The sequence below is a fragment of the Serinus canaria genome, chromosome 28 (assembly GCF_022539315.1).
Source record: "Serinus canaria isolate serCan28SL12 chromosome 28, serCan2020, whole genome shotgun sequence".
In the NCBI taxonomy this organism is placed as follows: Eukaryota; Metazoa; Chordata; class Aves; order Passeriformes; family Fringillidae; genus Serinus; species Serinus canaria.
This window is the reverse complement of record NC_066341.1, coordinates 1270493-1292648: the sequence shown is the minus strand read 5'-3', so window position 1 is coordinate 1292648 and position 22156 is coordinate 1270493. Positions and strand designations below refer to the sequence as shown.

Below are 22156 nucleotides of genomic sequence, written 5' to 3'. Positions count from 1 at the left end.
CCCTGCTGAGCTACTGAAGTGCTGCAGACGAGGCTCCAGCCCCTCGCGTGAGCTGCCCTGCCGTGCCTGGCACCGGGAGAGCTCGGCTGTGCCGTGGGCATGGTGCCAGGACAAACACACGCCGGGGGAAAGGAAAGGTGGGACATGCCAACCCCCCGGGTGCTGAGTGTGTGTTGGTGTGTGACACCCATGTGTGACACCAGCGTGGCCCCATTGACACTTTCCCCCCACAAAATGGTGTCCACGGGTGGTTTTCAGTGGGAAAAGCTCTCTTTTCCCAGCCCTTCCACGTGCACGGAGCCCTCCCTGATGCTGCATCCTGGATTTTCCCTCCTTGCAGCTCACAGGGGGATGGTTTGGGGGGTTCCCCACAACATCTCTTCCCATTCTTGATGCTGAATCTCTCAACCCAGCAGCAGAGCTTTGTTCCCTGCCCATGCCAAACAGCCCAGCAGGGATTTCTCTCCGCTTTGCCAGAGGTTTCATCCCGGCTCAGTTTCCAGAACAGGAACAGCCCCGTGCCCTCCTGCCGGCCCCATCGGGGGATCAAATCTGCTCCCATCCCGGGACCAGCACCGCACGAAGCCACCAACTCGCCCAGCTCTGGTACAAACCTTTTATTCTATTCCCCCTCCCAGCTCAGGGCTGGGTTTGCCCTTTGGAGGTGAGGCCGGGAGGGCTCCACACGGCCGGGAGGGCTCCGGGGCCGGGAGGGCTCCGCGGCCGCGCTGTCCCCGGAGCTCCTGCCCGGCCATCGGGGGAGCTGCCGCGGCCGGAACATCACAGACTGCACCGAGCTTCACACGCGGCCGGAAAGCAACAACGAAAAGTGGACCCCAAAACGGACACAGACCACCCCCCCCCACACGCCTCCCCCCAACCCGGTTTCCCCAAACCCAGATATGTTGGATGGGTGGAAGTGACACGGAGCAGCACAAAACCGGTGGGGACGGGGATGAGAGCACCCGGTCCCACCACAGCACGGCCCCCGGGAGCTGCCGGCCCACGGAGAGAGCCCAAAAACCCAGGGGAGGGGGTCGGGGGTAATAAGTTAATCTGTACAGACGTGTTAGGTGACACGGGGGTGGCGGGACCGACACCCTCCCGGCACAGGGGTGGCCACGTGGGGCGCCGGGGGCCGAGGAGCCGCATGCCGGTGCAAATCAAACCACGGAACGATGCATGAAATCGAGTGGTGGAGAATGGGGGGGAGATGGGGAGCGGGGAGAAACCTCCATGCCCAGGGCCTGTGCCAGGGTGAGCTGAGGGGAGCCGTGCTTGGTCCCACTGCCCACTTTGAGGGCAGCACTGTGAGCCCAGGGACACAGAGAGAGGGTCCTGCCGTCAGCTACAGCCCTGCAGGCCGCTCCCAGCATGGGGCAGGGATGCTGAGCCCAGGAGGGAGCCATCCCTTCAGGATGCCGAACCCAGGATGGAGCCGTCCCAGCAGCTCCCACCTCCTGTCCGAGCTTGAAGTCAGGGAAACGCCGCCTCATCCCCTGCTTGGTCCCACCAGCAACTTGTTGGCACCAGGGCCAGCTCCCCAAGGGCATCACGGAGCAGGGAGGGGAAGGAGCCATGCCAGGGCCCCTCCACAGCTCCGGGAAAGGGGCTGGCTGGGTGCTCGCGTGGGCACGGAGGCGGCGGGATCCGCTCCCGTCTCCGGCTGCCAACGCCAAATCCATTCGCCACGTTTCGGCTCCCCGAGGCAATCGGCTCCGGCCGGCGGAAGGGAGTTCCCAGGGCCGGGGCCGGCGCCTCGGAGGCTCAGCCCAAGGTGGGAGGCCGGGGATGTGCTGAGCCAAAGCTCAGAAGGCTGCAGACACTCTCCATCCCCCACCGCAGCCGGCTCCCTCCTGCCCAGCGCTGGACCCATGCCCGGAGGGCTGCGGGGCCCCGGCGGCTCCGGGCGGGAGGAGACAGAGAGTCCCGCTCCGGGGCCGGGCTCCCTCCGGCCTCCCCGCTCTGGCAGCTCCTCTCTCGGCTCTGCAAGCCAGGATCCCAGCTCACAGCACATCCCTGGGGGAGGCAGAGCCGCTGCCCGGCTCCTGGAGCCGCCCCCACGGCGGCCGTGCCCGGGGAGGAGAGCGGGACCCGGCCGGAGCCAGAGGTGCCCCTGCGGGAGCTGGGGGGAGCCGAGCGGGATCGGGGTCGATGCCGTGGGGACGGTGAGAGGGAGGTGGAGGCGGTGGGAAGGGACGGGAGTGCTACAGGATGGTCTTGTCCAGATCGACCTTGAGGGGCAGCGGCCCCGCGTCCTCCCCGCCGTGCGCAGGGCACAGGGTGACGGTGATGACGGGCGGCAGCGGGAAGACGCCGGGGCCATCCAGGTCCTCCAGGTACTCCTTGTCCCCGTTGATGCTCAGAGGCTGGAAGAGAGGCAGAGACAACAGTGCAGCCCCAGAACGGGGTGCAGCTCACCCCCAGCTTGGGGGGCACCACGGGGCTGGCTGTGGGTGCACCTCACACCCCACGCAGCGACCGGGGACTGCAAAGAGGGCACAGCAATGCCCACCCAGCCATGCCAGGTGTCCCTGACACCCCATACCTGAGTCTTGACGTGCTGCTCAGGGGCGGTCACCAGGCTGGCACAGCTGAGCCACAGCATCACCATGATGGAGAGGAAGAGGCAGGTGGCCAGGATCCAGCGAGGAAGGCCCGAGCGCCTGTAGCACCCCACCACCCCCCGCCAAAGAGGAGGGACGAGTTTATGGCAGGGCACGGGCTGGGAATTGGGGTTGGGGGGAGGGAATCTGCTCTGCCACGTGCAGCAGGTCCCAGACCACCTACTTGGACATGCAGCCGAGGAAGTCGTGCTCCTGCTGCGGGGGCTCCGGGGGGTGCGCCCTGGCTTTGCCCCGTGGCTCCTTCACGGGGGGCTTGTCCCCCTTTGCCCGGGGGCCTGGGAGGGGAGAGGTGATGCTGAACATGGACACCCAGGTGGACACACCCTCCCCTCTCCAATCGCCTTGCCAGCATGGTGGGGGTCCTGCTCTCTCCCTGGGACCCACTGCCAGCTAAGGGGGCACAGAGGATCCCAGCAGGGCCTCATCCAGAGCCCCCCCAGCATGGGTGGGGGTGTGGGAAGCTGATCAGGCCCAAGAAACGGGAAATTTGTTCAGCTCTGGAGGACTCGGAAGGGAGCCAGGAGGGCTCAGAGGCTCCCAGTCCCCTCCCAGCAGCCCAAGACCCCCCGCACCTGTGTGGGGCTGGGGGACACCAGGGCTGGATCCTGATCCCGGCTGTGCTGGCTGGATCTCCAGGGCCTCAGCTGCTGGATACTCCATCTCAGGCTGGGACTGGGTCAGCAGGGGAAGAGGAGAAGGCAGTGAGGAGGGAGGTCCCCACCCCCCTGGACACCCACACCATGTCCTGGGGACACCCCCACCTGAAACACCACGACTTTGCCATCGTCCGCCTGCAGGTAGAAGGTCCAGGTGGAGGAGATGAAGCTCTGGGCAGAGCTGACGATGTCGTTGCAGAAGGTGGAGACCAAATCCAACATGGAAAACGAGGGTGCTTTCAGCTCCAGGCTCTGCAAAGGAGTGGGGACATCACCTCACCGCTGTCCCCTTGTCACCCACCCTGGCAGGGAACATCCCACCCCCAGGTCATGGCTGGGTTGAGCCGGGTGCTCAGCTCTGGGCTCAACCTGCCTCTCCCAGGCATGGAAAATGATGTGCCAGGGCTATGCTCCAGTCCCAGGAGGGTCACCGAGCGAGGGCTGTGATCCCTGGGGTGACCACCCGGCTTTGGAGCCATCCCCCAGCCCCAGGACCGTCCCTTTGGGGTGGGATCACCCTCCTCTGCCGGAGACAATGGGAGCAGAGCGGCCGCGGTGCCGAGGGCGTTGCTCTCCTGGCAGCCTCTCAGTGCCCTGGATTCTTGGCCGTCTCGGCAGTTTGTTATTTTTAAAGCATCCCTGCTGGAATCCGCTTGGCTGCTCCCTGCCACTGGCTCCGAACATTTTCCGACAGCCCCTCGCACGGTCAAACCAGCAAACAGGAAATAAATAGGTCAGATTCTGTATCTAATTATTATGCTAAATCTGCTTTGCCTGCTCGTCTGGGAACCTGAGGAAAAATGCTTTGGGTGGGTGGAGGGGGTGAGGGCCCTGTCTGTCACCCCCAGTCACCCCCAGATGCTCATCCCTGGCCTTGGAGAGGGATGGGAAGGTTGGGAAATGGGATGGAGAGGTTGGGAAATGGGATGGAGAGGTTGGGAAATGGGATGGAGAGGTTGGGAAATGGGATCAAGCACTGGGAAGGTCTCAAAACTGGGCTGCAAAGGAGTGGAGTTCAAAGGAGCTTTTCACTCTTTCTACAGCACGAATTCATCTTTGCCTGCACGTGCACGGAGCCAAAAGCCTCTTCCTTGGGCCAAAGTCTAATTTAATTAATTGGGCAAAAGCTGAATTAATTAAAAGTAGGAGGGGAAAGCGTTGCTGATTGCTGGGAAGGATAACAAATCAAAACTGGGGGAATCTGCTCCAATCCCCTCTCACCTTGGGAATTCCCTGAGGTCTCCCTGCCTGGCCCAAGCTATGCCCAGCCCAGGTAATTTGCTTTTTAGACTTGTGACAAAGCAACCAGTGGTGGCTAGGATCAGCCTGGCACATCTGGAGCTCCCATCCAGATGGAGGGATGGATGGATGGATGGATGGATGGATGGATGGATGGATGGATGGATGGATGGATGGATGGATGGATGGAGGGATGGATGGATGGATGGATAGATGGGCTGCACATGTGGGGTGTCCCCCATCCCGAGGGAGGGGAGGGACTGTGCTGAGCTCCTGTTCAAGGAAGGATTTCCCCGTCTCTCTTCACCTTCTCCTTCCTGCTCTCCTCCACCTCAGGCAGCTGCTTGCGGCACCCGGTCACGCACCCAAACTGCTCCTCTGCGTTGCCGTAGGCTTCGGCACAGGCTGGGGGAGAGAAAGGGTCAGGGTTGGGGGCTACCCAATCCCTGGGACCCCCGTGCCCCTCCCCAGTGCCACCCAGGGCCGGTCAACCCGCCCCAGCCGGCTGCTGGGCTGAGCGGGCTGGACGCTCCGGAGGGTGTCGGGTGTCGGGATCGCGCCGCTCCCGGTGGGATGTGGGGATCCCCCCGGGACGGCGCTGGGGGAGCGGGGGCCGCTCGGCCAGGGGCTCCTCTCACCTGCTTCGCACTCGGCTCTGGTCGTGTTGAGCTCGGCGCTCGCATCCACGAAGTGACAGATGGAGAACAGCCGGCAGCCCCGGTAACAGGCGTTGAGAACAGCATCCTGCGGCGAGGAGGAGGAGAGCGTGGAGCTGGCACCGGGCTCAGCCCGGTGGCTGAGCCGGACACCCCCCCCCCTCCGCCCCCCGCATCCAGCTGGGGGGCACCGGGCAGCGCCGCCCCCGCCCAGGACCGTGCTGAGGGCTGGCACCCAAAGCTGGCGTTCCCAGATCAGGGAGAGCTCCGCGAAGCCCCCCGGGTGCCCCCCAGGGTGGGTCTGCACGGGGCCAAGTCCTCGTGGAGGGTGTGGAGGGTCCCCCCATCTCTGTTGACACCAGCCAGGCCCTGGCATGGGCTGGCAGGAGGTGGGGGTGCACTGTTCTGGGGGAGGGGAGCGATTTGGGGGGCTGGGCACACACTGAGGGGGTGTGGGGGGCACACAGAGCCTACACGGGGGTCACTGTCCCCACTGCTCCTGGTGGCCTTGCTGCCTCCCTGCCCCATCCCCTGGCAGGGCTCAGGGCCCCTGTTCTGCCCGCCCCATGCCCCCGCGTGCTCTTGGCCTGCCCACTGGTTTGGCCGCCTGGTGTCCCCCGCCAAGCCCCCGCATGCTCTGGAGCTCCCCCAGTGTGCCAGGCATTCCTGGTGCTCCCCGTGCTTCCAGTACCCCACTGACCCCCATGCCCCTGATGCTCCCCATGCCCCTGGTGCCCCCCAATGCCCCCAGTGCCCCCGATGCTCCTGGTACCCCCAATGCCATTGATGCTCCCCACCCCACTGGTGCCCCCCAGTCCCCTCAGTGTCCCTAATGCCCCTGATGCTCCCCATGCCCCTGGTGCCCCCCAGTACTCCCAGTGCCCTGTTGCTCCTGGTACCCCCAATGCCCCTGATGCTCCTCATGCCCCTGGTGCCCCCCAGTACTCCCAGTACTCCCTGTTGCTCCTGGTACCCCCAATGCCCCTGATGCTCCCCATGCCCCTGGTGCCCCCCAGTCCCCCCAGTGCCCCGATGCTCCCGGTACCCCCAATGCCATTGATGCTCCCCAAGCCCCCGTTGCCCCCCCACGATGCCCCGGTGCCCCGGACTCACGGCGGCGGCCCGGCGCTGCAGGCTGCGGCCGCACTGCCCGCGGCACCCGCCGGTGTCTCCCAGCTGCGGCGAGAAGGGGTCGGTGGCGGCGGCGGCGGCGGCGGCGAGAAGGGCCAGGCCGAGGGCGAGCAGGGCCCGGGGCTGGCGGGCCGGGGCCGCCATGGCGGGCGCGGAGCGGAGCGGAACGGAGCGGAGCCGAGCGCACCCACCGCCGCCACCGCCGCCGCCGGCCCCGCCGTGACGCGCTGTGCGCCGGGCGGGGGGAGCCGGGGGCGGGGGGAGCCGCCGCAGCCTGCCGCAGATCCACCGGCACCGGCACCGGCATCGGCACCTGGCGGGGATGATGAGAGAAGGGTGCGGGAGGATGGGGGATGCCCAGGCAGCAGGGGGTGAGGGGAACCCCGGGATGCGGGAGAAGGGGGGTCCAAGGACCAGGGGGGCACGGGGATGGGGGGAATGCATGAACACCAGGGGATGCAGGGGGACAAAGGGGACGTGGGAACCAGGAGATTTATGGGGACCAGAGGGTGTAGGGGGACCGTGGGCTAAGGGAGGCACTGGGGGATGCAGGAGGGTTCAGGGTGCAGGGACACAACAGGATTTGGGGCCACGCTGACCCAGAGGGACACAAGAGAGCAGGGGGACTGAGGCGATGACCTGGAACCGTGTCACACTGGCACTGGTGTCACACAGAGGGACGGGGCTGCCTCAATGCCACCCACATGGACCAACCCCTCAGGAGGGTCCCCAGCCAGTGTCACACCCCACTGTGCCACCCTCTGCATCCCTCCAGGACTCCCCAAGTCACCTTCATGCCTCCCATCCTCATCCTCACTCCTCAGGGCCCCCCCGGCCACTGCTGGGCTCTCCCTGACACCCCCGGATTTACAGCTGTGATTTCCCAGGCTTTAAAGGACATCAAAGGCACCCCCGACCCCCCCCTCCTCACCCCTGCCCTGCCCACTCCCCTTATTTATGGCAGCACCCCAAAGTGGGCCCGGGGGGAGGAGGAGGGGGAGGGCTGGGGGCTCTGCTAACCTCCAGCCCTAATGGGGAACACATGGCAGGACCCCGGCGCCGGGAAGGGGGGGTCTCCCTGTCCCAGCTCAGGATTGAGGGGTGCTGCGTGCCCTGGGGCAGGGACAGAGGGGTTGGGGGTGCCGGGGGGCGCAGCCCGTGCCCCCCCCCCAGAGCAGGGAGCGGGGCCTCTCCTCGCCCCGCCAGTTTATTCATCTTATTAATCAAAGCAGGGCCGGTAGAAAATGAGCTGCGGCCGGGCCGGCGGGGCTGCCAGGGCGCTGCGCTCCCCTTCCCCCTCCTGGAGCCCCGCCAGCCCCGGCCCCGGGTCCGGCACCGCTGACGAATGGCCGAGAAAATGGGGTAGATTGGGGCTGTCACCGTAAATCACGGCACCGCAGGTGGGGCTTCCACCGGCGGCAGGGGCAGAGCCGCAGCCCGGACCCCCGGGTGGGCACCGGGAGCTTCCAGCCGGTGGGCACCGCTCCCGCCGCACCTGCCGGCGCTCCACCCGCTCACCTTTCCAAGGGAAAAAAAGCCTTTCCCGGGCAAAAACCTCCGAGCTGGCAAATACTTGCTGCCCTCCCTCCTCCCCTCTCCAGAAACACTCGATGCCTTTCGCGTTTATCACTACTGACCTACATTTCTCTCCCGGAGCCTTTCGGGAAGCCTCAGGCTCTCCCCACATCGTCTGGGGTGTCCCCACGGTCCCTTCCACGGACAGGGGACCCTTCACTCCACGTCCCAACCCTGCAGAACCCATCCCTCGTGCTCAAGCACCCTCTCGACATTTTTTCCCCTCCTCTAGAGCTGCTCAGACTCCGTCACGGGACTGTTTGTGCTTCCCAAAGCAAACAGAGGCGGGAAGGTGCGGCCACCCTGAGGATGCTCTGGAGGGAAAGGGTTGGGGGGGGCGGCAGGGAAGGGGTTAAGCGGGTTATAAATTACCCATGGATGTGGAAATGTGACTGAGAGGAATAGAAAGCAAACTCTGCCTGCTGGATTCTTTGCATTTCTTGCCTCTTTATTTTTCCCCCAGGTCACTTTAAAAGGATGCAGGCAGTCGAGGCAGCTCCGCTGCGCCTCTCCTCCCGCTTTTCCCGGGGTTTGGGGTTTTTTTCCTTGTTTGTTTTTTACACCCTGGCCCTTGAGCCAGATGCTGTCTGCGTCCAAGGATTTTATGGAGTGAGCTCTGGCTGGGAAATCAAGTAATTAGATTAATTCAGGGCCCTGGTGACACATGATGGAGGGAGGCGGGAAGGTGATGGCTGGTGGGAAGCTGGACCGAGGATGCTCAGGGCGGGTTTGGGGATGTCCCCAGGGCCACCCGCGTCCATCTGGGGGGAGCCACGTCCCGCCCGGGCAGAGCAGAGAGTTCGTGGCAGGGACTGGGCCCCATGGGCAGATCCTGCACAGCAGAGGGGCAGAGAGGCCCTGGGAACGGAGCCACGCCGGGGGCGCAGCGAGACCGCGCCGGCCTCGGGGGACCCCCGTGCTGACGCCGAGAGCCCGGGCCGGGGGTCAGAGGGGGGGTCCGGGCTGGATCCTGCCTCTGGCCGGTGCCTGTGAGTGGGGCGGCTCGTGGGCCGGAGGGAGCAGCTTTAAAGGTCACTGTCAAAGGGCAGCGCTGACCACAGCTGCCGCTGAGCGGCCGCCGCTGACTCAGAGCGCGGGAGAGCGGCTCGGTCACCTCCGGCTGCTCCCGGACGGGTCCTAACGCCACCCTGGCACTGCCCGTGGTTGGGGACCGCTGTTCCCTCACCCTGTCCCCATGCCACAGGTGCTGCTGTGAGGTGGGAGGTCCCTGCGCCACCTGGGGTGACATCCCACCGTGTCCCAGGTGACACCAGTGGGGACAGACACTCCCCTCCCTCTGCTGCTGTCCCTCCATCTTCCCCCTGCACCCCAAGCCACCTTCTGATGATGCTTCTGCCACGCAGAGCCACCCATGTCCCCTCTGCCAGCACCAGGGTGGAGTCACCCCCTCCCCGGGATCGCCCCCACGCCCTGGCTCCGCTAACCCCACAAATTCCGGGTGCACGCCGAGCAGCCCGGCCAGCGCTGGAGCAAGCGGATGGGGGAAGGGTCTGGGCAGTGCAGGTGGGCAGCCGGGGCGGCCGCTGCTCCCGGCTCCGGCTCCAGAGGGGGAATTTCTCCTTTTCCCCCAGCACCCAGCGCTGGTTGCGGTCCCTGGGTGGCTTCCCGGGGGGACGCGGGCGGTGGGTCGGGATCGCGGGCGGCCGCCAGCCCCCGGGGCAGCCGTGATTCACTCGGCCAGACTGCGGCCGCTGGGGCTGAAGTTTCTCAGGCTGGGTGGCTCCCGGAGCCTGACATTTTTGGGAAATTTCAACAAAAACAGTTCAGAAGCTTCCAAAAAACAGGACGATGGGAAAAGGCATTGTTTGGGCTCCCTCCCCCTCTCGTTTTTTATTGTGTTTTTTAATCTCTGCAATCCCTGCTGGTGACCAACACCTCGGAGCCCCACGCAGTGTCAGCCCCCACCCCGAGCCCCTGGGGCACCCCGGGCCACCCGGGTGTCCCCTGCCACCCTCCACGCTCCATTCCTGGCAGGGAATGGTGTCCCCTCTCCTCACAGCTGGGGACACGCCACACGTGGGGACAGTGGCCTCGCCATGACCAGGACCTGCTGTCCCGAGGGTCTGTGACCTGCCTGGGGGTCTGCAAAGCTCTCGGTGCCACCGAGACCCCGGGTGGGGGCACGGGGGGGGACACTAGGGGATGCCCAAGTGGGTGGCTTTGTCCCGATGCTGGTGGCACTACCGGACATGCCACCCCACCCCTGGGGACAAACGCAGCCGCAGTGTGAGGGGACCTGGAGCCACTTTGGGGTGTTTTTTTCACTTCTTTGGGGTTTTGTGGAGGAAAGCCCGGAGACGATGGATTCGATAGAGAACATCGGGATTTATGGGATGATATTCCTGTTTTCAACCCAAAAATAAGTAATAACAGGGGTTTGGATCTCAAAGGCGCTCGGAGCGTGGGGAAGCCGCGGCGGGGGGGCCCGTTCGGCGGCGAGAGCGGCCCCGGGGGCGCGGGAGGGTCCGCGCGTGAGTCACCCGTGGGCCGGCGGCCCCGGAGCGGCTCTTACTCACCTACCGGGGGGGTCGGGGGGAGCGGGACACCGGCCCCGGGGAGGGCTGGGGGGGTCCAGCATCCCGCGGCGGCAGAGGGCACCGGGCGGGGGCCAGTCCCGGGGCCGGTCCCGGGCTCAGTCCCGTGGCCGGTACTGGAGCGGGACGATATGGGGGGGGTGGCGGGGCCGGTGGCTTTCTGCCCCCCCGGGGGCGGTCCCGGGGCGGGGCCAGGGCGGCAGTTGGGGCTTTGGTAACCGGGGGTTGCTCAGACTTGCTCGGGACTTCCCCGGACGTGCCGGTGCGCTCCGCCGCCCCGGGCACCGACGGGCACCGGAGCAGGCCATGCCGCCGCCGCCGCTGCTCCCGATGCTGCCGCTGCTGCTCCTGCTCTGCCCGCGCCTGCCCCGCGCCGACCCGCTCTCCTGTGAGTACCGGCAGCACCGGGCGGCTCCCGCAAGGTTGGCGCGGGGCGGGCGAGGGTCCCGTCGGGGCCACGCGGGCGCTGTGCGGAGCCCCCCGGGGTTCTCCCGTCCGGCTCCGGCCCCGGCGTGCGGAGCCCCCCGAGGTTGCCCCGCTCCTTTCCGCGTGTCCCGTTCCCCCCCAGCGGTGCCGGGATGCGGAGCCCCCCGGGGCTGTCCGCTCCTCTCCGTGTACCGCGTCCCCCCCGGTCCCGGGATGCGGAGCGGTCCCGGGCGCGGCGGGGGCACTGCCGGGCGCACCTCGGGGCTGCGCTTCGCCTCCTGCGGAGGAGGATGGTGACCCCCCCGCGAAGGGCAGCCAGGACCCCCCCATCCCCTCCCGACAGGCAGCCGGGATCCCCCATCCCCGTCCCCGCAGCCCAGCCGGGACCCCCCCCGCCCCTTCCCCGCAGAGAACAATAGAGGAACCTTTTTTGTGCTGCCCCCCATCCCCGGGAGTAGCGAGGAGAGCCCCCCTCCCCCGGAGCAGCCAGTGCTCCCTCTCCCCACGGAGAACTGCGACCCCGAGGAGGGCCGGTCCCCCCTTGTCCCCCCTCCCCGCCGTCCAGCCCCCCCTCCCGCTGAACAATGCGGCTCCATTCCCCACCCAGGACAATGGAAACCCCCGGCCTCCGCCCGGAGAACAATAGCGAACCCCTTCCCCACGCGACCCCCTCGCACTCCCGGGGCCATCGCCCCCCTCTGTCCCCCCCAAAGCCTCTGAGACCCCCCCCCTCCTCCTGCCGAGAACAACGGGGTCCCCCCTTCCCCCCGGAGACCCCCTTCCCCATCCCAGAGAACAATGAATCCCCTTTTCCCACCCAGAACGACAAGGATCTCCCTCCCCGCCCCACGGAAAACAACGACCCCTCCCCAAAAAATCCCCCTGGGGGCCCCGCGGTGATGCCCAATTTGGGGGCCCCATCCGGCGGTGGCAGGTCCGGGAGGTGCCACCTGTGGGCTGAGCCGTGGAGCGGCCTCAGCCCCGCGGGGATCGGGGTGCCCCCGGCCATGAGGGGACACACGAGGGAGGGATCCCCCCCTTCCCCACAGAGCCTTAAACCCGACGGACCCCCCGGTCCCGGCCGCCGCCGCGCTGCCCCCGCTGCTGCCCGAGCCAGGGGAGGGCGAGGTCCCGCTCCCCGCTCCCCGCTCCCCGCTCCCCGCTCCCCGCTCCCCGCTCCCCGCTCCCCGCAGCAGGAAGTTTGGCTTCCTCCCTATGATGGGAATTTCTCAAGGCGATGGATGTTCTCCGCTCCGACGCGCGAACGGGACCCGCCAGAAACGGCACCGCTCGCCCGGCAGCTCCCGTGTCCCCTCCCCGGCCACGCCGCGGGGTCCCGGCCACCGCCACCGACCCCTGCCCCAACCACGTCCTTGACCGGGGAGCTCTGAGGGCGTTAATTGGGGCAGGAACTGCTGGAGCGATAGCGTGGGGAGAGGGAACGCTCCAAAAATCCCTTTAGCCAGAGCCGCCGGTCCCGGGGGCTCTCGGTGCCCACCCCTGTGCCCACCCCGGTGCACGGAGGGGCTGATCCCGCTGGGACCGGCACGAGGCCACGGCCGGACCCTCGGTGGGGCTGAGCCCGCACCTTTCTCCTCCCGACCAGCCGGGTTCCCCCCCGGACCCCCATTTCCCCCCTCCCCACGGGGGTCGGGGCAGCGCTGGCCCCGCGGCCCCTCGACGTGCGGCGCTGGCGAAGGCGAAGCCAAATCTCCTTTTAGAGAGCGAAAGTTTCCCCTCGGTGCAGCTCGGCCGCGCTGGAATGCCTGGGCTTTTTATAAATCCCTCCTCGAGCCCAGGGATGGGCACGAGAAATGCCAGTCGGGGATGAGAAAGGGGAATAAAAGACTGGAGAGCAGAGTAGAAAAGAGGGATAAAGCATTTTTGGGTACCGTGTTTGCCCGCAAACCTCGCTGCTCGAGTTTTAGAAGAGCTCAAACTACACATATATATTTAATTTTATTTTTCCTGTGGAATTCAGAGCTTCCCAAATTCCCTTTTGTTCTTCAGGGCAATTATTTCTATTTTCCTTTAACCCCCTGCACAGCTCAATAAATCTTTTTTAACGGCGTGATCTCTGACACTTATCGGAGCTTTTTTTTTTTTTTCCCTCCCCCCTTTTCTTTGCCAACTCCTTAAAACTCCGATATAAAACTAAAATGAAATCCGGCCCTTCGGAAGAAAAGCATAAACGTTCCCGACACCTTGGAAATGTGGTTTTACTTTATAGCATTACTTAACACCTGATCAGCATTTTTTTTTTTTGCAATAGAGAAGCCATAAAACCCCCGAGCAGGTATTTTCGTTGCAACTTGCACATTCCACAGCCTGCCTGCGTCTCTCCGGCCCTTTCCTCTCCGATCGGAAAACTTCACACTTTTCCCTTTTAAAACACATGTTCGGCGCTGCGGCCGTGCTGAGGGGGGAAAACAATTCCACGGGGAAAAAAATACAATATATATATGTATATAATTGGCCCCTCCAGAGGCTCCTGCTTGGAGGAGGGAAAAAAAACCAAAATCCAGGGTAAAAAAAAAATGCAGAGAGAGAGAAAATTGGCCCCTCCAGAGGGTCCTGCTCGGAGGATGGGAAACGTGTCTGTTTTACGGTGCTCGTGTGAGTTTCTGGGGCTGTTTAGATTAAGATTTAGGAGAATCAGGGCTCTCGGAGTGCTGGGTCTGTTATCGGCAGAGCCGCAGCAGCTCCGGGCTCGGCTCGTGGCGGGGTCGGCTCCTTGGCAGAGAGGGGGGATGAGATTTCCAGAGGCCTGGCTGGCCTTGGGAAGGGTTTGTTCCGGGGGGTGGGATGGATCCACCACCATCCACGGATGCTCGGGGTATCCCGGAGTACCCAGCACCGTCCCGTGCGTGCTTGGGGTACCCGGTACCAATCCAGGGGCACCGCGGGGTGCCTTCACCAATCCGTGGATATTTGGGGCACCCCAGGCTGCTTTTCCCCGCTGGATTTTCTTCCTCCCCCCTCACCATCATCCCCCAAGCACGGCGGCAATTCCTAATTAAGTCTCCCCGGCGTAAGGAGGATTTCGGAGCGCTAATTGCGGAGGGGGGAGGCGGGAGCAGGGACCCCTCGTTAGGATCTCTCCGGCGTGCGGGGATTTCGGGAACGCGCCGGGCGCTGAAAGCCGATCGGGGCCGGGAGGTCGGAGGGGCGGGGAGGTCGCGGCACTTTCCGGGAGGTAATTTGGGAATATTAGCCCGGCGCGTGCGGATGGAGCCGATAAGGGCTGACGGACACGGAACAGCCCGCGGCGGGGCCGGGGCAGCCGCGCCGGGGAAGCCGAGGGGTCCCGGCGTGAACCGAGATGGGAATTTCCTCCCTCGGAGGGGTCGGAGGGGCTCTCCCAGCCTGCGGGGTCAGCGGTGGGGTTTGGGAGGGGTCCCGAGATGGGAATTACCCCCCCTCGGAGGGGCTCTCCCAGCCTGCGGGGTCAGCGGTGGGGTTTGGGAGGGGTCCCGAGATTGGAATTACCCCCCCCGAGGAGGGGTCGGAGGGGCTCTCCCAGCCTGCGGGGACAGCGGTGGGGTTTGGGAGGGGTCCCGAGATTGGAATTACCCCCCCCCGAGGAGGGGTCGGAGGGGCTCTCCCAGCCTGCGGGGACAGCGGTGGGGTTTGGGAGGGGTCCCGGGATGGGAATTACCCCCCCGAGAAGGGGTCGGAGGGGCTCTCCCACCCTCGGGGTGTCGAGGGGAGAGCGGTGGGGTTTGGGAGCACACGGTGAGGATGAGGAGGGAGCTGCTTGGGAAGCGCTGCCCAGCCCTGGGTGAAGCGATTCAGGGGGAAATGCCGGACCTTGGCAGGGTTGGAAAAGGGGGGGAGGGGGAAATCCCCTCGAATTTTCTTTTTTTGAAATCCTTTTGTCGCGGAAAAACTTCCGAAGCTGCAACCCAGCCCCGCCCCAGCCCTGGGGAAAATAAAGATAAAAAGTGGATGTGAAAAGTATTTTTAAAGTTCTAAAAAAAATGTAGATATAAAAATAGATATTAAATGTGCTTAGATATAAAGTGTATGTAGATATAAAAGGAGGTGTAAAGCGTATTTAAATAGATAAAAAATAGGTGTGTATTGAGATACAGAATAGATACAAAAACTATTTAAAGAGATGTAAAAGATATAAAATGTCTTTAGGAATAAAATGGATATAAAATGTGCAGAAGTCAAGAATAGATATGAAACACATTTAAACCAGTGTAAAATAGAAACCAGTGTCTTTAAATGGATATAAAATGGAAACCAGTGTGTTAAATTGATATAAAATAGATATGTGATGATTTAAATCTATATAAAATAGATATGTGATTTAAATCAGTATAGGCTTGTGATGATTTACACCGATGTAAAATAGCTAAACAATGTATTTAAATTAACATAAAACATAAAACATACGATGATTTAAATTGATATAGACGTGATGATTTAAATCGATGCAAAATAGCAAAACAACCTACTTAAACAGATATAAAAGGGATTTAAATGAACACAGAAGAGACATCGAGGCGTTTAAATCAATGTAAACGAGACAAACAGACACAAGACATACTCAAACAGCTCGAAGCTCATCAGCTCCACACCAAACCCTCCCTAACCCATTTCCCCCCCCTGCTCTCTGTCTCTCCGGCTGCAGACCCCGCGGTGATTTCCCCCCAAGACCCCACCCTGCTGATCGGCTCCTCGCTGGTGGCCACGTGCACGGTCAGCCCGGACTTTCCGCTGAAAGCCGAGGACCTGTACTGGACGCTGAACGGGCGGCGCCTCCCGGCCGCCTCCTACGCCGCCCTGGGCCCCTCCACGCTCAGCGTGGCCCTGGCTCGCCTCAACGGCTCCAGGCAGCAGTCAGGGGACAACCTGGTGTGTCACAGCAGAGATGGTGGCATCCTGGCCGGCTCCTGCCTTTATGTTGGACGTACGTGGGTGCTGCTGCGCCGTGCTGGGGTCTGGGTGCTCTGGGCTGGGGGCTGGTCACTGTGTGCAGGGGTCTGGTCACTGTGCTGGGGTCTGGTCACTGTGGATCAGGGTTTGGTCACTCTGTGCCAGGGTCTGGTCACTGTGCCAGGGTCTGGTCACTGTGTCAGGGTCTGGTCACTGTGCTGGGGTCTGGTCACTCTCTGCTGGGGTCTGGTCACTCTGTGCCAGGGTCTGGTCACTCTGGGTCAGGGTCTGGTCACTCTGTAGTGGGGTGGGGTCACTGTGCTGGGGTCTGGTCACTCTGTGCTGGGGTCTGGTCACTCTATGCTGGGGCCTGGTCACTGTGTGCCAGGGTCTGGTCACTCTGTATCAGGGTTTGGTCACTGTGTCAGGGCTTGGTCACTCTGTGCCAGGGTCTGGTCACTCTGTGTCAGGGTCTGGTCACTCTGTAGTGGGGTATGGTAACTGTGCTGGGGTCTGGTCATTGTGCTGAGGTCTGGTCACTCTGTTCCAGGGTCTGGTCACTATACTGGGGTCTGGTCATTGTGCTGGGGCCTGGTCACCCTGTGTCAGGGTTTGGTCACTCTGTGACAGGCTCTGGTCACTCTGTGTCAGGTTTTATTCACTCTGTGTCAGGGTCTGGTCATTGTGCTGGGCTCCAGCCACTCTGTGCCAGGGTCCAGCCGCTCTGTACCGGGGTCTGGCCCATACCGGGATGTGCCTCCCCCATGGGAGAGAAACCGGAGATCCCCAGGGAGGAATCAGCCTCCTGGTTCTCACCAAAGCGTGCCAGGAGCTGCCCTGGTGGAGCCCTGACCCGCACGCAGCTCAGAGGCTGTTTCGGCAAAGCCTCGGTTAAAACGCGCTTGTCCGAACCAATAATCGTAAGATTTTATCTCGGGCTATTTTAAGGACGATGCTCCGTCCCAGGAATACGGAATCAGAACGGGGAATGCAGCTCGGGTTTGTTTTTTGGGTCGCTACGCATTCCCGGGAATACAGAGGCTCAGCTGGGAACGCAGCTTGGATTTGGGGCTTGTGTGGCTGGAATAAACCAGCTCTGGAACCTCTTGTTCTTCGGTTTTTGTCTCTCCCAGTACCCCCAGAAAAACCAGTCAACATCACTTGCTGGTCCAAAAACATGAAGGACCTGACCTGCAAGTGGGCACCAGGGACAGAAGGGGAGACCTTCCTGCACACCAACTACACCCTCAAGTACAAGCGCAGGTGGGTGCTCACCTTCATCCCCGTTGTTGTTAAAAACTTTGGAGTGGGATTTAATGGGAAGCAGGGAAGGGGCAGCTCGATGCCTCCTGGCCGGCCCCTGCTTGGGATGAGTTTCCTCATGGAGCTGGGGAGGGTGAGGAGAAGCTGCAGTGGGCCTGGTTGAGTTGGGAATCCCTGAGTGAACCACGGGGCCGGTCGCCCAAATCTGGCAGCCTGGAAAAACCAAAAAGTGACCCACGGGAGCATCCCGGGGATGGGGGAGCGGTGCCAGCACCTCATCCATCACCTGCCCGCAGGTGGTACGGCCAGGACAACACCTGCCAGGAATACCACACGGCCGGAACCTACTCCTGCCACATCCCCAAGGACCTGGCCCTCTTCACGCCCTACGAGATCTGGGTGGAGGCCTCAAACCGCCTGGGGGTGGCCGTGTCCGATGTGGTCATGCTGGACATCCTCGACGTGGGTGAGCCACTCGTGTCACCGCCATGTCCCCACCGCGCCTGTGCCGGTGACCTTGCGGGGAGCGGCCGCGCTGGGCTGGGGCGGGGGCAGCAGGAAATGGGCGATATGTGAGCAGAATTGCTCCTAATCGAATTAGGCTGTTTGCTCCGAGTCGCTTCTACATCCGCGGCTCCTTAACCCTCGCGGCCCCGCGGCGCTGCCCCGCTGTCCCCCCCAGCCCTGCCCTGTCCCCGCAGTCACCACGGACCCGCCGTCGGACGTGCACGTCAGCAGGGTGGGCGACCTGGAGGACCAGCTGAGCGTGCGCTGGAGCTCCCCGCCGGCCCTCAAGGATTTCCTCTTCCAAGCCAAGTACCAGATCCAATACCGGGTGGAGGACAGCTCCGAGTGGAAGGTGGGTGGGCACGGCCGGTGCCGGGGGGCAGCGCAGGGTGGCCGAGGGTCCGGGTGCTGCCATCTCCTCCCTCTGCAGGTGGTGGATGACGTGGGCAACCAGACCTCCTGTCGCCTGGCCGGCCTGCGCCCCGGCACCGTCTACTTCGTCCAGGTGCGCTGTAATCCCTTCAGCATCTACGGCTCCAAGAAAGCCGGGATCTGGAGCGACTGGAGCAACCCCACGGCCGCCTCCACCCCACGCAGCGGTGAGTGCGGCCGGCAGCGCTCGGCTCCTCGTTCCCCTCCCCGCGCACCAGGGGACGTGCGGGGACCCTGCCCCGCTCCATGCCCGGCACCTGGATTTCTTGCAAAGGAGCCAATTTGGAGCTCGGTTTTCCCAGCCAGTAGCCAAAACCTGCTCGGGTTCCTCTCCTTGTTCACGGCACGGTGGCTATGGGGGGGTCGAGGCGCTCCCCTCCCGTGTGCCACTGACCCCCTTGTCCCCGCAGAGCGAGTGGCAGGGGGCTGCGACCCCAAAGGGGGGGAGCAGAACACGACCCTGCGGCGGGAGCTGAAGCAGTTTTTCGGGTGGGTGAAGAAACACGCCTACGGCTGCTCCAACCTCGGCATCAAACTCTACGACCAGTGGCGCGTGTGGCTGCAGAAATCGCACAAAACACGCAACCAGGTAGGTAAGGAGCCTTTCGCACTTCTTCTCCCCGGCTGGGTGGGGACGCGGGGTGACCCCCCCACCCCAGGGATGCTGGGGGGTGACGCCGACCCCGGGGCGACGCGGGGCTCTGCTCCTCTCCGCAGGTTCTTCCCGGCGATAAGTTGTAGCCCGCGGGGGAGCGAGCGCCGGCAGGAAAGGACGGGGCGCCCGGCGCCCACCCGGGACCGCCCGCGCCCGCCCCGGCCCCGCCGCGGGGGAGCTGGGAGGCGGCCGGGGCGCAGCGCGGCCCCGCAGCCCTGGGGGATGGGGTGGGGTGAGGTTGGGGGGCCGGGCTGGCCCAGCCCCGGGGGCTCTGTGGGACCGCGGCCCTGCAGCAGCGAGGGGACCCCCCAGCCTTGCCCGGCCGGGGGAGGTGCGGAGGCTTGGCTCCGCCAGCCGGAGCAGCCTCTGGGATGAAAGAGGCGGCGGAGGCTTCCCGGGTGACCCCACCCTTGCCGCAGTTCCCCCCGGGAAGCGATTTTGGCCTTTTTCTCGCCAGGGTCCCACGTGTGAGTGCACGGAGGGGTCCGTCCCCAGGGAGCCACGCGGGCTGATTGGAGGCTGCTGGGGTTTGCCCAGTGCCTGCTCCAGTTTTGATTCAAACCAGCCTTATTTTGGTTCCATTTCAGTCAATTAGGAACAGATTTAAGCTTAATGCCAATAAACCTCTGAAACCCCACCGGGGTCTGCGTCAGCGGAGCGGCAGCGCTGCGCGGGGACGGGGATGAAGCGGGCAGCCAAGTGGGGCCCGTGGCCCTTGTCACCCCATCCCGGGGCTCCCAGGGGACAGAGCCAAGGTGGAGGGGGTGGCACTGGGGCAGCCAAGTGGGGCCACACGAACCCTAGAGATCACACCACTCAGGCCAGCTCCACGGGGACAGGTTTATTTGGGGTGACCATAGAAAAAGCGCACGTGGAGCACCAGAACTGCAGTGGGGCTGGGGGCACAGCCGGTCTCCAAGATGTGGTTTGGGGGGGCTGCTGCCCATGGGACTGCAGCTGGCAGCAGGGACAGTGCCCAGCTCGATGGAGGCCTGGCATGGCAGCCCCTTGGCACTGCAGGGTGTGGTTTGCCTTTGGCACAGCGCCGGCACAGCCGGGGAGGGGAACCAGCCCCACGCCCGACCCCTCTGCTGAGGGGTACTCAGGATTTAGGGGGACCCCTCTTGACCCAGAGGGAGCTTCTCCACCCCTTCCAGCGTGTGCTGCAGAAAAGGGGCCCAGAGGACAATGCCCACCTTGCCAAGGTGCACCAGGAGCGGGTGGGGGATGAGCGGGGCCCCCGTTCCACCAGGCCGGCCCCTCCAGCCGTTCCCACGGGGACACCCATCACTCAACTTCTTCCGAATCGTACTTAAGGTCCTGGAGAATTTCGCTGATTGCCTCAATGGTTTTAATTAGCCTACGAGAGCGGATGGAAACTATAAATAAAGCCCATATGGAGCGTATTATGTGGGCCGCCTCGCCTTCCCCGCGCTGTTTATGAAACACTCAGCCTGGGGAGGCCGAGGGGACGCGGCCACGCAGCGCCGCCAGACCCCGAAGGCACCATCTGGGCCCCCCTGGGCCGGAGGGAGGGCGGGGAGAGGCAGGGAAGGGGCTCCTGGCCTGGTCTCTGTGATCCCTTCCAACTCAGGGCACTCCAGGATCCTGCGGGCTGGGGAGGGGGTGCCATCCCAAAACAGGGGCAGGAGGGGATGGCAGTGGGGGTTCTGGGCTAAGGGGGCATGCTGCTTTCCCAAAATGAGGGGGGACAGCAGCGGGGCCACCACCTACTTGTGCTTGAGCTCCTGCACCTCCTGCTGATGGGCGTCCACCTCGGGCTGGTCCTGTGCCTGCTGCCGGGCCAGCTGCAGCTGTGCTGTCTGCGGGGGGACACCATGGGAGCTGAGACCCCCCCAAAGCAGCCCCAGCACTGCCTCAGAGACCCCCCCCCAGCGCAGCACCCACCAGCTGCAGCTTCTCCTGCTCTCGCTCCTGGAGCCGGGCCAGGTGCTGGGCCAGGTCGGGGCGGCCGAGCTCGTCCCGCAGGCGCCCGGCGATGGCCAGCACCTCCCGGGAGATGCCACTGAAGGCCACGGTGACCTCGTGCACCAGCTGCCGGTACCGCGGGAAGTCATAGTGGGGGGCACTGCTCAGGTACGCCCGGTGGCCCCTGCGGACAGGTCAGGGGGGAGCAGCCACTGTCACCACACCCGGGGTGCCAACCTGGAGCCGAGCCCCCTTTGCCGCACACCAGGGGTTTTCCTGCCTGTTCCTGCCTGGATTTGGCAGCATGAGCAGGCAGCCTCACCCCTTACACAGGACAGGGTTGGAAACTGCTTTTTTGGGGGGGAAAGTTGGGGGTTTGGGTTTTTTCATCCTTTCCACTCTCAGCCCTGCATCCCAGGAAGTCCATCATCTGCTGGACGCTAAAATAGGATTCAGGTGTCCAGCGCAGAGTCCCGCTGCCAGCTGGAGCTCATCAGCCATCCCCATGGCCCCGTCCCAACAGGATGCAAAATAATCGGGACGGGGGATCCGGTTCCCTGCTGGGGGTGCCCCGCGTGTACCGCGTGCCCTCGCCCGCCCCGGTGGGTGCCGCCCCCCCGGGGGCCCGTCCCCGCGGCGGTGCCGGTGCCGGTGTCGGTACTCACTCCTCGAAGAGCCGGTACGTCTCGACCCGCTCGCTCTGTAGCGCCCGCAGCCGCTGCAGCAGCTCCCGCACGGCCTCGCCCGTCTGCGGGACAGAAGGGGACGGGGCGCTGCGGGACGCGGTGGCACCGGTGACCCGGTAACGGGCTCCGGGCAGAGGCGGTACCGCCCAGGGGGATCACCCCAAGGCTGGGGCAACGCGTCCTCACCCAGCACCGGTTCCGGGGGTGCCAGGTGGGTTCCGGCCGCGGGGATTGAGCTGAGCCCGGCACCGGCACCGGGAGCGGGACCCCTCATATCCCCCTGCCCATCCACCGCACCCCCAGGCCACTCGTGCACGACACCGGGACCCCCCGGACACGTGCCCGCGATACCGAAGGGCACCGGGACCGCACTCTGTGTACGCCCGGAGCGGCACCGGGACCCCCGGCCGTGCTCACACAGCCCAGACGGGCACCGGGACCTCCCCGGCCCCGGGATGCCCCCACCCCGCCGCAAACGCACCGGGAGCCCCCCGGCCACGTGTCCACGGACCGGCACCGGGATTCCCCCGGTTCACAGACGGGCACCGGGACCCCCCATCCACCACCCCGCCGTGACCTCGCGCGCACGGACCCGCTCGGTCCCGGGACGCCCCTCCCGTGCCCCGGGGGTCGCTCCCGTTCCCGTCCCGCTCCCGGTGCCGCTCACCATGGCCCGGCCCGGCCGCACGGCGCAGGCCCGGGGCCCGCGGGGCGGAGCGCGGTTCCGCCGCCACCTGCAGGCACCGACCGGCAGCGCCGCCAGCCCCGGTCCCCCGCCCCGGGATCCCGGTGCGGTCCGTGCAGCCGTGTGTGCTGTGAGCGCACGGCCGGGGGTCCTGGTGGATGGGTAGGGGGACGCAGTGGGGGCTCCGGGCTGCGCCCTGAACGGGGGGTCCCGGTGCCGGTCCCTGGACACGCGGCCGGGGGTCCCG

At 64.6% G+C, this 22156-nt stretch overlaps 3 protein-coding genes across 6 annotated transcripts; 1 reads left to right on the top strand and 2 right to left on the bottom strand.

The window, feature by feature from the left end:
- Positions 1-602: 602 nt before the first annotated feature.
- Positions 603-6453, bottom strand: TMEM59L (transmembrane protein 59 like). The gene is made up of 8 exons (XM_050986186.1): positions 6292-6453; positions 5161-5266; positions 4830-4927; positions 3389-3535; positions 3200-3299; positions 2791-2902; positions 2549-2666; positions 603-2369 (listed from the first exon to the last, which is right to left on the bottom strand). The coding sequence occupies exons 1-8, from the start codon at positions 6451-6453 to the stop codon at positions 2208-2210; spliced, it is 1005 nt and encodes a 334-aa protein (XP_050842143.1). The 3' UTR covers positions 603-2207.
- A 4244-nt stretch (positions 6454-10697) lies between these two features.
- On the top strand, positions 10698-19346 carry CRLF1 (cytokine receptor like factor 1). Of its 3 annotated transcripts, none has more exons than XM_050986142.1 (8): positions 10698-10827; positions 15508-15786; positions 16886-17015; positions 17312-17481; positions 17717-17874; positions 17953-18121; positions 18365-18554; positions 18672-19346. In XM_050986142.1, exons 1-8 carry the CDS (start codon positions 10746-10748, stop codon positions 18982-18984), a joined length of 1491 nt encoding a protein of 496 aa, XP_050842099.1. In that variant the 5' UTR covers positions 10698-10745; the 3' UTR covers positions 18985-19346. The 3 variants fall into 3 exon arrangements, with proteins under 3 accessions (XP_050842099.1, XP_050842097.1, XP_050842098.1); XM_050986140.1 differs by having other exon boundaries at positions 10703-10827; positions 18365-18543; positions 18672-18765; XM_050986141.1 differs by having other exon boundaries at positions 10703-10827; positions 18365-18547; positions 18672-18765.
- Positions 19347-19435: 89 nt separating this feature from the next.
- REX1BD (required for excision 1-B domain containing) lies at positions 19436-21920 on the bottom strand. 2 transcript variants are annotated; one of them, XM_030231594.2, is made up of 5 exons: positions 21892-21920; positions 21204-21286; positions 20518-20722; positions 20344-20432; positions 19436-19969 (listed from the first exon to the last, which is right to left on the bottom strand). In XM_030231594.2, the coding sequence occupies exons 1-5, from the start codon at positions 21892-21894 to the stop codon at positions 19897-19899; spliced, it is 453 nt and encodes a 150-aa protein (XP_030087454.1). In that variant the 5' UTR covers positions 21895-21920; the 3' UTR covers positions 19436-19896. The 2 variants fall into 2 exon arrangements, with proteins under 2 accessions (XP_030087454.1, XP_030087453.1); XM_030231593.2 differs by having other exon boundaries at positions 21817-21901.
- Between the last annotated feature and the right edge of the window lie 236 nt (positions 21921-22156).

Bases quoted from the DNA above. Each gene is read 5' to 3' on its own strand.
- TMEM59L (XM_050986186.1), bottom strand. From the start codon at position 6,453: ATGGCGGCCCCGGCCCGCCAGCCCCGGGCCCTGCTCGCCCTCGGCCTG. The intron at 5,267-6,291 runs GTGAGTCCGGGG...TCCTCGCCGCAG, and splicing joins TGCAGCGCCGGGCCGCCGCC to GATGCTGTTCTCAACGCCTG. The intron at 2,903-3,199 runs GTGCGGGGGGTC...CTCCCCTCCCAG, and splicing joins TGTCCCCCAGCCCCACACAG to GCCCCCGGGCAAAGGGGGAC.
- CRLF1 (XM_050986142.1), top strand. From the start codon at position 10,746: ATGCCGCCGCCGCCGCTGCTCCCGATGCTGCCGCTGCTGCTCCTGCTC. The intron at 10,828-15,507 runs GTGAGTACCGGC...CTCCGGCTGCAG, and splicing joins CCGCGCCGACCCGCTCTCCT to ACCCCGCGGTGATTTCCCCC. The intron at 17,875-17,952 runs GTGGGTGGGCAC...CTCCCTCTGCAG, and splicing joins AGGACAGCTCCGAGTGGAAG to GTGGTGGATGACGTGGGCAA.
- REX1BD (XM_030231593.2), bottom strand. From the start codon at position 21,894: ATGGTGAGCGGCACCGGGAGCGGGACGGGAACGGGAGCGACCCCCGGG. The intron at 21,287-21,816 runs GTCCGTGCGCGC...TCTGTCCCGCAG, and splicing joins GGCGTCCCGGGACCGAGCGG to ACGGGCGAGGCCGTGCGGGA. The intron at 20,723-21,203 runs GTGAGTACCGAC...ACCTGTCCGCAG, and splicing joins ACGTACCGGCTCTTCGAGGA to GGGCCACCGGGCGTACCTGA.